This window comes from Musa acuminata, chromosome BXJ2-8 (assembly GCF_036884655.1).
Source record: "Musa acuminata AAA Group cultivar baxijiao chromosome BXJ2-8, Cavendish_Baxijiao_AAA, whole genome shotgun sequence".
Taxonomy (NCBI): domain Eukaryota; kingdom Viridiplantae; phylum Streptophyta; class Magnoliopsida; order Zingiberales; family Musaceae; genus Musa; species Musa acuminata.
In genome coordinates, this window is record NC_088345.1 from 50814765 (window position 1) to 50828284 (window position 13520).

At 39.2% G+C, this 13520-nt stretch overlaps 3 protein-coding genes across 12 annotated transcripts; 1 reads left to right on the top strand and 2 right to left on the bottom strand.

Moving 5' to 3' along the window:
• Nucleotides 1-589: 589 nt before the first annotated feature.
• Nucleotides 590-1609, bottom strand: LOC103995966 (glucuronoxylan 4-O-methyltransferase 3). The gene has a single exon (XM_009416741.3). It carries the CDS (start codon nucleotides 1602-1604, stop codon nucleotides 765-767), a length of 840 nt encoding a protein of 279 aa, XP_009415016.2. The 5' UTR covers nucleotides 1605-1609; the 3' UTR covers nucleotides 590-764.
• A 1793-nt stretch (nucleotides 1610-3402) lies between these two features.
• LOC135620088 (uncharacterized) lies at nucleotides 3403-9262 on the bottom strand. Of its 6 annotated transcripts, none has more exons than XR_010489624.1 (4): nucleotides 8727-9262; nucleotides 8037-8291; nucleotides 5542-5797; nucleotides 3403-3594 (listed from the first exon to the last, which is right to left on the bottom strand). XR_010489624.1 is itself a non-coding variant. In XM_065122719.1 (3 exons), exons 1-3 carry the CDS (start codon nucleotides 9126-9128, stop codon nucleotides 5603-5605), a joined length of 852 nt encoding a protein of 283 aa, XP_064978791.1. In that variant the 5' UTR covers nucleotides 9129-9262; the 3' UTR covers nucleotides 5476-5602. The 6 variants fall into 6 exon arrangements, 1 of the variants encoding a protein (XP_064978791.1); XR_010489623.1 differs by having other exon boundaries at nucleotides 3403-3663; XR_010489622.1 differs by having other exon boundaries at nucleotides 3403-3688.
• Nucleotides 9263-9763: 501 nt separating this feature from the next.
• On the top strand, nucleotides 9764-12642 carry LOC103995964 (uncharacterized). Of its 5 annotated transcripts, none has more exons than XM_018830907.2 (3): nucleotides 9764-10051; nucleotides 10228-10323; nucleotides 11084-12642. In XM_018830907.2, exon 3 carries the CDS (start codon nucleotides 11221-11223, stop codon nucleotides 12343-12345), a length of 1125 nt encoding a protein of 374 aa, XP_018686452.2. In that variant the 5' UTR covers nucleotides 9764-10051; nucleotides 10228-10323; nucleotides 11084-11220; the 3' UTR covers nucleotides 12346-12642. The 5 variants fall into 5 exon arrangements, with proteins under 5 accessions (XP_018686452.2, XP_064978794.1, XP_064978793.1 ...); XM_065122722.1 differs by having other exon boundaries at nucleotides 9764-10047; XM_065122721.1 differs by lacking the exon at nucleotides 10228-10323 and having other exon boundaries at nucleotides 11026-12642.
• The last annotated feature ends 878 nt before the right edge of the window (nucleotides 12643-13520 follow it).

Here is a 13520-nt window from a genome sequence, read left to right on the forward strand (position 1 = left end):
GATCCTAAGTTAATTGCTTAGTTGGTAAAGATTTTGATGATTCCAACCTAAGATGGATATGAAATTTTCAAACCAATCGAGTCATACGAATTAGTGTATCAAATGATCAAACCATATATTATTTTTTAAAGTAAAATAATTTTTTAAATATATATATTTATATACAATTATTTTTGTAATAAAAAAAATAAAACTATAAAAAATACAGTTGTGAAATTTTGTTTTAATTTGAGACAAGTAAAGAAAGAAAATAAGAAAACAACAAGTGATGGCATAAACGAGACAAAACAAAAAGGTGAGAGAGAGAGAGAGTGAGTGAGAGAATGATAGGTCTAAATAATTGAATAATGTATGTTTTCAGAAAAAATCAATTTTTTTTTCCATAAAAAAGATTAAATTGGCTTAAAAAAAAAAAGAGATTCTATATTTAGGTGATTTATGATTAATATCAATAAAAAAGGATCCAATTAATAGATAAAATCGGCCAAGGGTTCATTTCCAGAATTTTCGATTTTAAATAATTTTTAATGACAAATCAATCAAAAAAATGGCAAATAATTCTTTAATTTATAAGTAGAACAATCTAATATCCACCATATGCAACATATTTATTCGTAAAACATCAGACATAAGCAACATAAAATGCATAGATATATAGTAATCCTTTTTCCTGAATGTAATATAATAAACTCCATTATTCCCCACAAAAAAATAATATAATAATAACAATAACAATAATTGCTTATGCTTTCTCCTCCAACTCATCAGGGGCAGAATGAGAAGCTTGGATTGGCTCTGTGGCTGGGAATGGTGAAGTGCCTCAGCCTTCCCTCCTGTTCCTTCATGTATCCTTCGCACAAGAAGGCCTTGGAGAACCTGTCCTCCACAGCTCTATCCACATCATGCACGAACACATCGGTCTCCCCCTCGCTCCTCCCTCGAGCCGCCATTCCCGCCGTGTAGATGGCGCTCATCCTCCCCGGGGCCTTCGCCAAGTACCCCGTCGGCGCGTCCACCATGATCAAGTCCCACTCCACTCCGTAGAATACATCCGGAAGCTCGGTGAGCGCCAGCCGGCAACCGGAAGATCTGGTGTCCGCCGCTGCCGCCGTGGTGCAACTCGACGACCTCCTTAACTCCAGCAGCTCATCCGCCTGGCTCACCCGCGTATCGTACTTCACATGGTACGCCTCCAGCTCCGGGAACTTCCGGGTCATGCTCTTGATCCACGACTCGTCTTCCTCGAGGAAGATAGTGCGGCCGCCGTGGTTCAGCGCGCTCCACATCGGACTGTCGTAGCCCAGGCCGAAGACCAGGAAGTTGCAGGGCGACTTCCTCTCGAGAACCTTTGCCGTGACGGAGATCTCTCGGAGGGTTTGCTGAGGAGTGATGTTGGAGGTGGTGTAGTGGACGATGGTTTTTGCGAGAGAGGGTGGAAGCTTTGTGCACGCAGGTGTTTTAGCTGCTGCTGATGCGGTCAGTGAAGGTGGTGAGAATGAGCGGCCAGCAGTTAGCAGGAGGAAGAGGAGGAGGAGTAGGAATGCAAGGCAGAAGCCGAGGAGGAGAAGCTTCGGTTTGAAGGTCTTGGGGCTCTTGGGCTTCATGGTGTGGGCGAATAGAGGATTAAGGTGATGAGAATATGGTTTGGTATTGGGATATATTGTCCTCCGGTGATGAAACCTGTGTGGATGAAGAGGTGTGCAAGAAGATATTAATGGAGACAGGACAGAGCCATGCAGACAACATGGGAAAAGAGTAGGATAATGCGTCTCTGCGGCTGGATTTGGAAGAGGATTGAGGGAGGCATTGTATCGAAGGAGAAAGCTGGCTGCTGCTGCCACTGTGAGACTGATCCTTGAAGACTCAGCAAAGGAAATGGGGGGACTGATGCGGATGGGTGACCAACTGTTAGGTGTGAAATTGTTTTACGTGCAAGCTTGAGGAAGAAACATGTCTGGTAATGATTCTGAAGCCATACGGACCATTCGTATCGTTGAAAGAGTGTGATGTGCGAACATACTGTGGAGGTTGTCACTCTTGCTTGTGTTGTTGTGGCTTGATTCTGATGGTGAAACTTGGTGCAGTGTGGGCATGCATGATTGAGACGAGACCGAAGTGATGATTTGGTGGCCTACTGTTTGCACAATAGGAATGTTAGTACACTAAAAAGGAGAAAAGAAATAGTAAAAAAGCATGCAGGTGTGAGAAGATGGCAAGTCATCATATTTGGATGGATGTGGGTCTCAGACTGAGATATAATAATAATGAACATGCTGTTGTTGGATGACTTATTGAGTAAATAATTCTATAGTTTAAATTTCTGATGCTAACACAAGCAATCAAGCTGCATATATGGCTCATAAAAGCACCAGATATTTCATTGTACTAGATGAAATGATTGAGAAAGGAAAAGAGCAGGTCACGATCAACAGAACAAATGAGACCCAGTGATCCTCCGAGAGTTGAACCAACAAATCAAAGCAATCGTAGAAGTAGAAAAGGTTGGGTTATTGGATGCAAAGTAAGATGGAATGTTTAAATTCTAATTCTAGCTTTACATGGATGGATGAGTCTGTCCAATATGGTGTGTCGATGTCACATCAATCGGAGCTGGCTTTGGAAGCATCGGATGTAGAACATATCACGTCATGACAGCTATCAAGCAAATCCAGACAACAGCTCTTTTAAAGAAGGGCATTTGTTTCAAATAAAATGAAAAAAAAAAATGTTCAAAATGATAGTAAATTACTTTTTATAATTCGTATTATTAATTATCTTTTCAATCTAACCCATAGCAGTTAAACCCATTCAAGTCCTACAGACTCAGAAAAAAAAAAGAAAAAAAAAGAAGAAGAAGAAGCATTTTTGACATGGCCTGGAGTAAAACTGGATCTGATTGAAGCAAATTAATAGATGCAAATTAATCGTACATTTATAATGGGTAGTTCACCTGTCAATTTCATTTCATTCACATATCGAAATCCAACTAATGTCCTATGTATCAGAATAATAACCTTTTGGTTAAATATGAAACATCGACAGAGATGAAGGTAATAACAATAATAAATGTTCACTGTTTCCAATCCTAGCTGATCATATATATACATATATTGTTATTCTAATTCATTCTATGTCTGATTAAAGGATATAAAATCTGGTTTAGTTGGAGAACCCAATCTCCAAGGAGATTGGAGAGAACAAATGTCAGAACCTAAGATTTAGCTGGCAAAAAATAAGAATCTTCGGATATAAGATCTTGTTCTCTCCATTTCAACAGTCTTTTCTTTGGGTCATTCTACTCGGACCAGCTAACTGGATTGTTCCATGAAATTTTACTTTTGCAGCAAAAAAATGTACCGACATAAAAATGTGACTAACTACATGTTAAAGACCCATTCTCCATAACAAAATTATCACACAAATAATGATGTACAAGGTTACACAAAGACTTCGAACAGTTTACATAGTTTTGGCAAAGGGTTCAGGCGAGTAATGTAAAAGAAACAATAGATAGGTGCCAACTTACATCTGGGAAACTGTGTCAGTGGCGATAGTGATGTGGCAGCTAACAGGAAAGGTGAATCCAGCCAACCCCTGAATAATGAGGGGCGTGATGTTTATTAAGCATGGCATGGGACTGCAAACGACTGAAGGCCGCTTTATCTGTGTGCATTAACACTTGATGATTCTGATAGTAGCAATGGAACAAAGCCAATCACCATTACACGAGAGACAAAGAAATGCAGTCAATCAAACACGGAAATCCCGATCAGAAGCAACAATATACACCACAGTCAATAAACAGAAACGCACACACCCATGTATATATATATATATGAACATATATAAAACATTTACCTGTAAAAGAAAAAGCGAAGCTAACTATCGACCTGTGTTTAACGAAATATCAAGGTATAAACCCTCACAAAATATTTCTTTATTAACATTTTTCATTATATTTTTACCATTGTCTTTGGTCTATGAGTGTAAATCCCACTAACTTATGTCTTCCTTTTCATATGTCTGTATAAAACTAAGGTATGATATGCATGTTTCCTATAGCAACGAGGATCAATTATCAAATCATATTTTAAACGATCAGAAGATGATTTGATGGCTGAAATTTAAAACACCCAAGAAAAAGAAACTTGTAGCGGTTAAAATAATCACTCCAAAATCTAGAGATCTAAAAAATTCAGTTCCACTCCATCAAATTCATGTAAAGTTATTTTCTACTAGTTCACTGAAAATGAACACAACTAAATATGCTGTCGTGGCAGAGGATCATCCAAATAAATAAGAGAAAAGAAATCTGGTAAACATATCTGCATTGAAAAAAAATGCAAGACGAATTTGACATCTCTGTTGACGTTTAGGTTGGTACTAATTTAGGTCTACAATCACTATATGATTAACAACATATATGTCCAATGCATATCACCCGATTTTTTGAAATGACAAGGATCATGTTGCTTATCACTAAATATATAATTATACATCTGGCTGTCGAGACAGAGGATCATCCAAATAAATAAGAGAAAAGAAATCTGGTAAACATATCTGTATTGAAAAAACCGCAAGACAAATTTGACGTCTCTGTTGACATATAGGTTGGTACTAATTTAGGTCTACAATCACTATATGATTAACAACATATATATCACCAGATCTTTTTTAAGTGATAAGGATCATGTTGCTTTCAGCAAACACTGACAACATGTGCTATGTCCATTAACTCAACCATGCCAATACTGAAAAACCTGCAATAAGTCACCTATAGGCCTTTTAGCACATGTACCTGTATTTAGATATACTTTTGCTTCAAGAAGTGCTTAGCAAATTCCAACAATCGAACCAAAAAAAAAGTAGCCAATTTATATCAAGATTATCTAAGATGGATCCAGTAAATCAATTATCATGAGGATAGTGTAACAAACGGACAGAAAGCAGAACATAACTCCAATTTTCTACTAAATCATTTTCTGCAAGTTAGAATATAATTAAAAATTTATCTTATGAATGAAGCTCTTTTTGACACTAAAAAGATCAAGAGATTGAGGAACTTGATTTTGAGAAATGTTTATATTAAAAATTCAAATACTCAGGTTCTACTGGATTTGCTAGTTATGACCTTAGTCAGCCTTCGAAAAAATAAATATATTTTTTAACACAAGCATAACAATCATCATAATTATAAAATAAAATTATAAAAATATACTTATTTTGGACCATAAAAATCTCATCAAATAGTAGCTTTCTCCAGTGTGCTATTATCACTGGCACAACCTTTTTCTGGTTGTTTACACACGGGTGGATATAATTCATAGAGGTTGCATATCACCAAGCTACTTCCTCTACCACAACAGCGGGGCTACCTATTAATTTGCAAAATTTCCTGAACAGGTCTTTTATAATAACTCCAAAAATATTCAGTTCATAGTATAAAAAAAGTTCAGTTGTGAACACAAATCAAGATACTCAAAGTATTAACCTTTCAAAATGAAGAATACAAGAGTTCCCAGTGTGAGGAAAATAAGATACCTTCTGCAGATTATGAACATTACTGACGTTCCAACAACTTGATGAGGAAATGAAGAAATGCCTAAAAGGATTCAAAAGCCTTCGAAACTGAATAGATGAAGTCCAAGAAACCTGTCCCCTTGAGAAGACCTTTACCAGTTAAAAGCTCAAAATCTATCAATAGTAAGAAGCCAATTATGGCTGCCTTCCCATTTAGTAGTTCATTTTTTCCTGTGAAACCAAATCCTTCAGAATCCTCATCAACTACCATCCTAACCTGAAACAAATTGAAGCACCATGAGAAAATGTAAGACCTTGAAGCAGTTGCTTAAATTATGCAAATTTATCATGAAATTCTTACAGTATCATAGTAGCAGAAATACCATAATTAGGATTTTTTTTTCTTTTTTTTTGCTTTGGAATTCTTTGCTGGGGTGGGGGAATTATAGCATAACTTATTTTGTCTTGCAATATAGTTATTAGAAAATGAAGATGAAAGAAAGCAGAAACAGAAAGCTAACTCGTGTGTTGTTATTTGACACAACCAACACAGAACTTCAAATCTACTTCAGAATTAAATGCTTAGAGCAGAACAAACCCATGTCAAGGACCTTCAGGACAAATCTTCATCTGTTATGATAAGATAAGTGTAAAATAGCTACATATTCATTTTGAGCAAAAATTTTACTTCTGGTGCATGGTAGAAGCACACGGCCCCTATGCTGGATGAATCTGAGAACACAGAAAGTAATAAGAGAGAATGGACTCAGTGGAGTAGGTGTTCTAGACAATGCTTAAAAAAACGAAAAACGAAAAAGGAAGTGGTGGCATGCGAACAGTCAACATACTGCATGGTGAGCATGTTATGTGGAAGCCATGGGGCCATGGGTGCAATTTAGTTGAAATATTAAAAAATAATATTTGATTAACTAGAAACAAAAATATGCTAGCAAATTTAAATTATTACAAGGTAATTATATGCTAACATTGAATACAAAATTTATATAATGTCATTATTTTCATTAAGAAATTATTCAAAGAAGAAAAATGAGTATCAAGTGATGGAAATCTAATTCATGGAATATTTACAAATAACACCAAGATAATAATATTAGACAAAATGATATTTATAGTAAGGAAATATAAACCACATACATGATCATATTTTCCTGCCTATACAGATCACATATGCACAGTATATTTTATATAGATATCAGTACATAGTGAGGCCGCATGCTCTTATTGGAGAAGACATATGTCCACATGCACATACGTGGAGTGCATAAACAGCCATATAACCTCATTCTAAAACACTGTTTCCAGATATTTAAAAACAAAATCAGATGTCTTTATCTAATTGTAGTGATTTCAATAAGAAAAAAAATCTTCCTTGGGTTCAGATTGAATGGAATAACTTGTTTGGTATTAACATGTTTAATGCAACTATCAACTCATCCTAGAATGCAATTTGGTGGAATATTGCAAGCAAGGTTCGTCGTATCGTACCATACCGGCATTTCGACCTGGGCTCGGTACGGTACGGTACCGATGTACCGGGCGGTACTTCAGGGCGTACTGAGCAGTATACCCTGGTGTACTGAACAATTTTATACTTTTTATACTGTAGCAGTGCTACAGTATAATACTGTAGCAGCACCGGGTGGTTCGCGTACTGGTAACCTATCGGACCGGTACGTACTGCCCGGTACGGGTGGTACGCTTCGGTATGGCAGACCTTGATTGCAAGTACTAAACATTTATCAAGTATCAAGAATCAATAGGTTTTAGAAGTATTAGAAGAATAACTGAATGGACTTACCTGTTAAGAGAAGAGATGCAATGTGTGTCAGACTTGTAGGGTTGGATGAGCTGAGGACAACTTGAGATGATATAGTATCATACCATAGTTCAGTCCAACGCTTGATTCTTTTCACTCCAGGTTTACCTTTAATGGCCCATGACGTAGGCCCATTCTCCTCTACCCACCATGAACTTCTCATTCCCTTCTCCAGTTTCCCACCCCTTAGGAAAGGCCTCTTGTCTCCAGTCAACTAAAGGCCTCTTACTCAAGAAAGACTTTGTAGTTATGTTTAAAATTTCATGTAAGCATTCAAACTGTCATTTGAACAAAATTAACCCAAAACCTTCATTTTTGTATTTAAAAAAATTGACTGAGAAGTGAGAACAAAACCCAAATAAAAATAGTGGAATATTTACTCCTGAGGTTAAAATCGGAGACCAAATAAGAAGCAGAGGAAAAGAGAAAACAATTAAATCTTTATTTTTTTTATTTATTGATAAAAACAACTTCAGAGGTCCTTAACATAGCGATTCAGTCTCCATATTGAAAGTTCATGTTCAGGAAATGATGACATATTTAACTATGATAGAAGAATGCATCTGAACTGCACAACCGATCATAAATTATCCTATATTTCTGCTTGTTATTCACAATTATTGAACTATAAAATGTTGTATAAATCACAGATGGGAGAGTGACAGAGAGAGAAAGAGACCTCCTCCACATTGACATCTGATGCCGTCATACCGGGCTGAGCTCTGCCACTGAAAACAATCTCTGCGGATCCTCCAGAACCTCCTCTCATGCTGATATAGATGTTCTCTCCATCTAGTTTGACAGGGTACACATAAAGTTTCCTCAAAGGTGGTGTAAGGACCCTAAGAACAGGATTTTTTGGGTACCATTCCTTGATCTCTCCGGTTCGAAGTTCAAATGTGCTATCTGTAGTCGGACAAACAATGCAGCCATCCTGAAAAGATGTATAGAATTTTATCCACGTTCATGAGCTCTACGCAAGATACAAGAATTCATTATCAAGTCCTAATCTAAAACTTAAAAAGAGGGAGAATAGATTAAAGAAAGAGTAGCTACTTCTACTATATTCACATCAACATGCTCACATAACATCCTAAGAAAGCTTCAGAACATGAAATTATCTTATAATAATCCTAACACAAATAACTAAATTTAAAAGCTAGGGGTTTTATTAATCTTATTCCGAAATCTCATTTGACAAAGCTGACACCGCATCAATTGAGCAAAAATAGATCAACATGTACCGCATCCAGAGCTAGTTTATCCAGTTTATCAAACACACGTCCATTTCCATGATAAATCAATCGTTCTCATTGCACAGAAGTGAGGAAATCCATAGACCAAGCACATCCAAGGGGTAGAAGAGAACCTGCGTGAGTTTGGCGTTGAAGAGGCCTTCAGTGTATGCCCCCTCGGCCGGTGACCGGTTCTCTATCGCGACGACGTCATCCTTGTACCAGAGCAACAGGATCGTCTCCCCGTCCTGAATGATGACGCGGCGCTCCCCCTTGGGCAGCGCCGCCAACGGGACGACGGGGACCCAGTTCATGCCGCCGTCAGCGTCCTTGGCTGCCGCCACAGCCGGCTCCCCCTCCTCCACCTCGGAGACCTCGGTGGCCTTGCAGGCGATCCGATCGGGGCTCCGCAGGGTCGTCAGGCGACGACGAGGGAGGGTATGGGGGATGATCACGGGGTGGTTGCGGTGGGGTCGAGGGGAGGCGGAGAAGAGCATTGCTCCAGCGGCGGAGATCCTGCACGCCACGGTCGTCATGGAGAAGAGAGAGTCGCGCGAGCCCTAATTCGAAAGGGGAGCGAGGGAAAGATAGGAAAGAAAAGAGAGGAGGCCATGGGGACGCCATAAGAGCCACAAGAAGAGGATAACGAACGAGAGAGAGAGAGAGAGGCTGCGGGAGCGGATTCGAATTTGAGGAACACAGGTGGACACATTTATACGTTTCAGTTCCATAGTGATCGGATCCGATTTCGGATCCATGCTGACACATCCGAAGAATCCGGATCCAAAACACATCAATACTAATCCCATACTCACATAATTACCATCTTACTTCGTAATCATTGTTTAACTTGGACTTGATGACGCGCGTTATTACGGTTCGCTCGCGCTTTGCCCGCTCTCTTACCTGCCCTTGGAAGCGGTAGGGCCACACATGGGTCCCACGTGCGGAATGTTTAGCCCAATCATAATGGATGTTGAGATCGAAGGGGTGTCGTAACAATTTCGGGTCACGAAGCCATCACGGGCGGACCCGAAATTACCGTCCGATGCTCGATCGACGGTTGTCATGTAGGCACGTGGCGGAGGGCTTGGCACCGCCCATCGTGCGGTTACCGCAGCGGGAATGACAGGCTGTCACCAGCCCCACCCGCGTCGCTTCGTCCCACCTTGTCCTCCTTTCCTTTCCCCCTCTCCTCTCGCTCTCCTCCTCTCTCGTTCTATTCGTACTATTCCTCGCCTTCTCTCCTTCCGTCTCCCTTCTTCCTCCATTAGGGTTTGGGTCTCATTCGAAGGGGGCTGGGTGATTTTACCGTTCTCCTCGGTCCCGGATTCGCCGCCACGAGAGCTCCTCTTGGAGGCCCGGATCGCCCGATTCAGTCTTCTGCGGCCCCCGGAACGATGAAGATGGGGGTTTGTAGCCTCTACGATTGTGACGTTCTTCTCCGACGCTTTTGTGGGTAACAGCCTCTTTCTTTTCCCTTTCTTTTTGGCTGTTTGGTTCGCTTATAATGGTGATATGGATGATTATTTTGGGATTTGATGGCAAGAAAGTGGTGTTAATTTTTGCTTTCTATCTATAAAAAGGGGTGTTTTTCTGGTTAGTTGATACATCTGTTTCTTCATCCGTTCTTAGTTTTCTTCAAGAACTATGTAATGAAGCAGCTTTATGCATTGGAAGGGGGATTAAGCTAATGCAACGAAACTACGATGTCTTTGTGCTGCAGAAGATGTAATTTTCATGTCACTGCAGAAATCATTACTTGTTTGGTTGGTACTGTTATCATCAGACTACCTTAATGCCCTAGCTCTATAAATTTGTTTCTGTTCATGAGTTATGACAATATGTTCAATTAGGCTCATAAATTTCTACCTCATTTGGATTGAGATTATAGGTATAAGCTTATGCAAGCAGTCAAATTTATGGGTTTGGTAATGTTTAGTTGATGTTGAAATAAAGGTTACTTCAAAAGTCTTACTGCTTCTATTCTGGTTTTAGTTTCTCTTTTTTTTATTGTCAGAACAATAACATTTGCAAGTTATATCATCTTACTGTAACTTAACTTCTTGGGAAATGTTGTTTGATTGCCTAATCTTAGGGATATTTTGTAGATCGCATTATAGGTTCAATTAGTTTAGTAATGTCGCTGAAATGTATAGGAATTTATATGAACTAGGTTATTTGTGGGATTTAAATTTACAGGATTGTTAGGAATTCTTTTGTGTTGCATTTACTGGATGCATGCATTTCACATGTACCACTATGTCTTTCATGGTGATTTGCACCTGTTGTTTCCCTGCAAAAAATAGTGCAATTTTTGGTTCTGTGCCTCCTTTTTTGTATTTGGAATTCAGTGTAACATACCAATGCCACTGGTTGCTGGAAATTGTCACCTTCAGTAAACTAGAATGTGTTCTTTGGTCTCTGTTTCAGGCTGCAGTTTATGACTATATAGGCCTAATTTTGATGAGTTTGTCACAACTTCTTTCAGGCATGCTTTGAGGAAAATCATCTTTGCATCATACAAGATTTATGAATAGAAATTTTATGAAGGGGTATTTTGGTTTACTTGTGGCTCATCTTGGATTCGTTGCTGGTAGATAGCATGCTTGGAATGTCTTTCAGGTGATGCCCCTCCAGAGTCTTGCCACCGATGCATTTGGTGTATTGACCATTTCCCTTGTCTTCCTGACTGCCACTCTTGGTCTACTATGCATCTTCCATTCTCTGTACTTCCAGTTCTGGATCAGTAGAAGACATTATCTGCAGCTCAGATATTTTAATGGGCCCTGGGTTAGTCGGATCATTTTAATTCTAGTCTCTATTTGGTGGGGCTTTGGGGAGATTGTTAGGTTGAGATTCCTACATACAAGGCTCTTTTCCAGCCAAGCATGGCAGAGAAGCATCTGCAAATTCTACATCCTCTCAAATTTAGGGTTTGCAGAACCAAGCATGTTTCTTATTCTTTCATTCCTTCTCCATGCCTCACTGCAGAAAAGGGAATCTGGCACACTGAGCCGACGGTGGAACAGAAAGTCGCTTGCGTATGTGCTGCTCTTCTGCTTTCCGATTTTCATTATGCAAATTGCCATCATTCTAGTTGGTGCTGGGTTTAGCAATGAAGAGCAGAGTGACAAGAAAATCAGTATATCAAAGTTCTTCACATGTGCATCTTCCTTAACAGACGGCGATACTGTATGCAAGTATCCACTTCTAAGCACTATAATTCTTGCGGGTTTTTATGCCCTCCTGATCTGCTATGTGACATATGTCGGTGCACAGATATTGTCATTGGTCATCAACAAAGGTTTGCGGCGAAGGATTTATGTTCTGATAGCATCAGTCATCCTTCTCCTTCCATTGAGGGCTCTTCTCCTTGGATTCTCTGTTCTTCCTAGCGCAGGCAGTCTGCTGTATGAGGCCAGTGTGTTCTTGTCTTTCCTCATGCTGTTGTTTTGCACTACTGTTGGCATCTGCACTCTAGTGTTCTTCCCCGTGTCGGATTCCTTGGCACTGAGAGACATAGGCCATGCTGGAATCAGAGGCATGCCCTGCGATGACTACTACCATGATGGTGCTCTTCTCATTGTTAACCAGAGCGATCAAAGGCCAAGTAGGAATTCTGATGAATCTGCAAAGAGTGGCTCCACGTCTTTTTGCAGCATAAACTTGGGTGGTTTTGCAGCATCAGAAGATATTAGCGAAGCCAGACTCTCACATGGTCCTGCCATTATTCCCTCATCTGTGTCATAATTAACCCCAGGTAGGCCCATTACCAAAAGTAGATCATCCAAGTTCTTTGACCTTTGGTCATTTTTTGGGTAAAGAAGGTGGTTGTAAAATGTGTTATGAAACAGTGGTTGTCTAAAAATGGTTTGCTTTATTGCTCATATGGAGATATATATACAGTTTATTTTACATATATATGGAGATATATATGTAAAATGTGTTTTGGCTATTGTAAAGGGTTTGTGGGCATCTTTTGTGATGATAGAAGATCATACTTCCAAGCAAGTACTATATATATATCTCTCATGAACCAGTTTAGAACAGCTTTAGCTGAGCTGTAGCTTGCCCTCTAGACCCTGGTAATTTGGGTGGAAGAAATGGCCTTGCTGGATCTCATTTGTGTTGAGCTGTGATCTATCTGTAGCCTGGTTGGATGTTTTAGCTCATTCTATAAATTACATATGGCAATCTGGTTTGACAGCTACTTGGTTTCAGTCTCATTGCTCAAAGTGTGCTAAACTACCTTATTAGCCTCTAAGTTTGTATCTTATTCCTTTTGTGGTTAGGAGGATATATAGAGAGTGGTCATGTTTTTGGCTCAAAGTAAAAAAGACAGTAGGAAACAATGCAGCTCAAATCTAGCAAAAGCCATTATGCATCTGCACTCTTTGATCTAATGCAAATCTGTACAACATGTCTTACCAGAAACAATGATCTTTTGTTAAAATGTAAATTCTTTTCCACACTCTCTATCTTTCACCACCAAAGGAGCATGATGGAAATGCACATGGTTCAGTCAGCAGGACAGTATGCTTGTAGCCCATCACAATATGATCCAACTAGCACTGGAATCATACAATATATGAGCTGCTTCATACCTATTCATAAATCGAATTAAAGGTTAACAATATCCAGATGATGCTTGGCGGACATCGAAGTTGTTAACCACCCTTAATGCCATGAGATTGTGCAGAAATAAGAAAAATATTTTAGATACCAAAATTATACCGAAGAACAAAAGATCTATTTCTCCAGAACATGTTAATATTTAGAAACCAGTCAAATAAAATAAAACATCCATACATACATCAAATGGATGACCTTGCGGTTCATCATCTTAAGAATCAAGATTTTCAAGGAAAAAAAAAAACGAAAAGAAAGAAGGGAAGATAGTGAGTTGCTATAACCAAATGCACAAT

Bases quoted from the DNA above. Each gene is read 5' to 3' on its own strand.
- LOC103995964 (XM_018830907.2), top strand. From the start codon at position 11,221: ATGCCCCTCCAGAGTCTTGCCACCGATGCATTTGGTGTATTGACCATT.
- LOC103995966 (XM_009416741.3), bottom strand. From the start codon at position 1,604: ATGAAGCCCAAGAGCCCCAAGACCTTCAAACCGAAGCTTCTCCTCCTC.
- LOC135620088 (XM_065122719.1), bottom strand. From the start codon at position 9,128: ATGACGACCGTGGCGTGCAGGATCTCCGCCGCTGGAGCAATGCTCTTC. The intron at 8,292-8,726 runs GTTCTCTTCTAC...ACATCTTTTCAG, and splicing joins TCAACGCCAAACTCACGCAG to GATGGCTGCATTGTTTGTCC. The intron at 5,798-8,036 runs GTCTCTTTCTCT...AATTTGTTTCAG, and splicing joins CAGATGTCAATGTGGAGGAG to GTTAGGATGGTAGTTGATGA.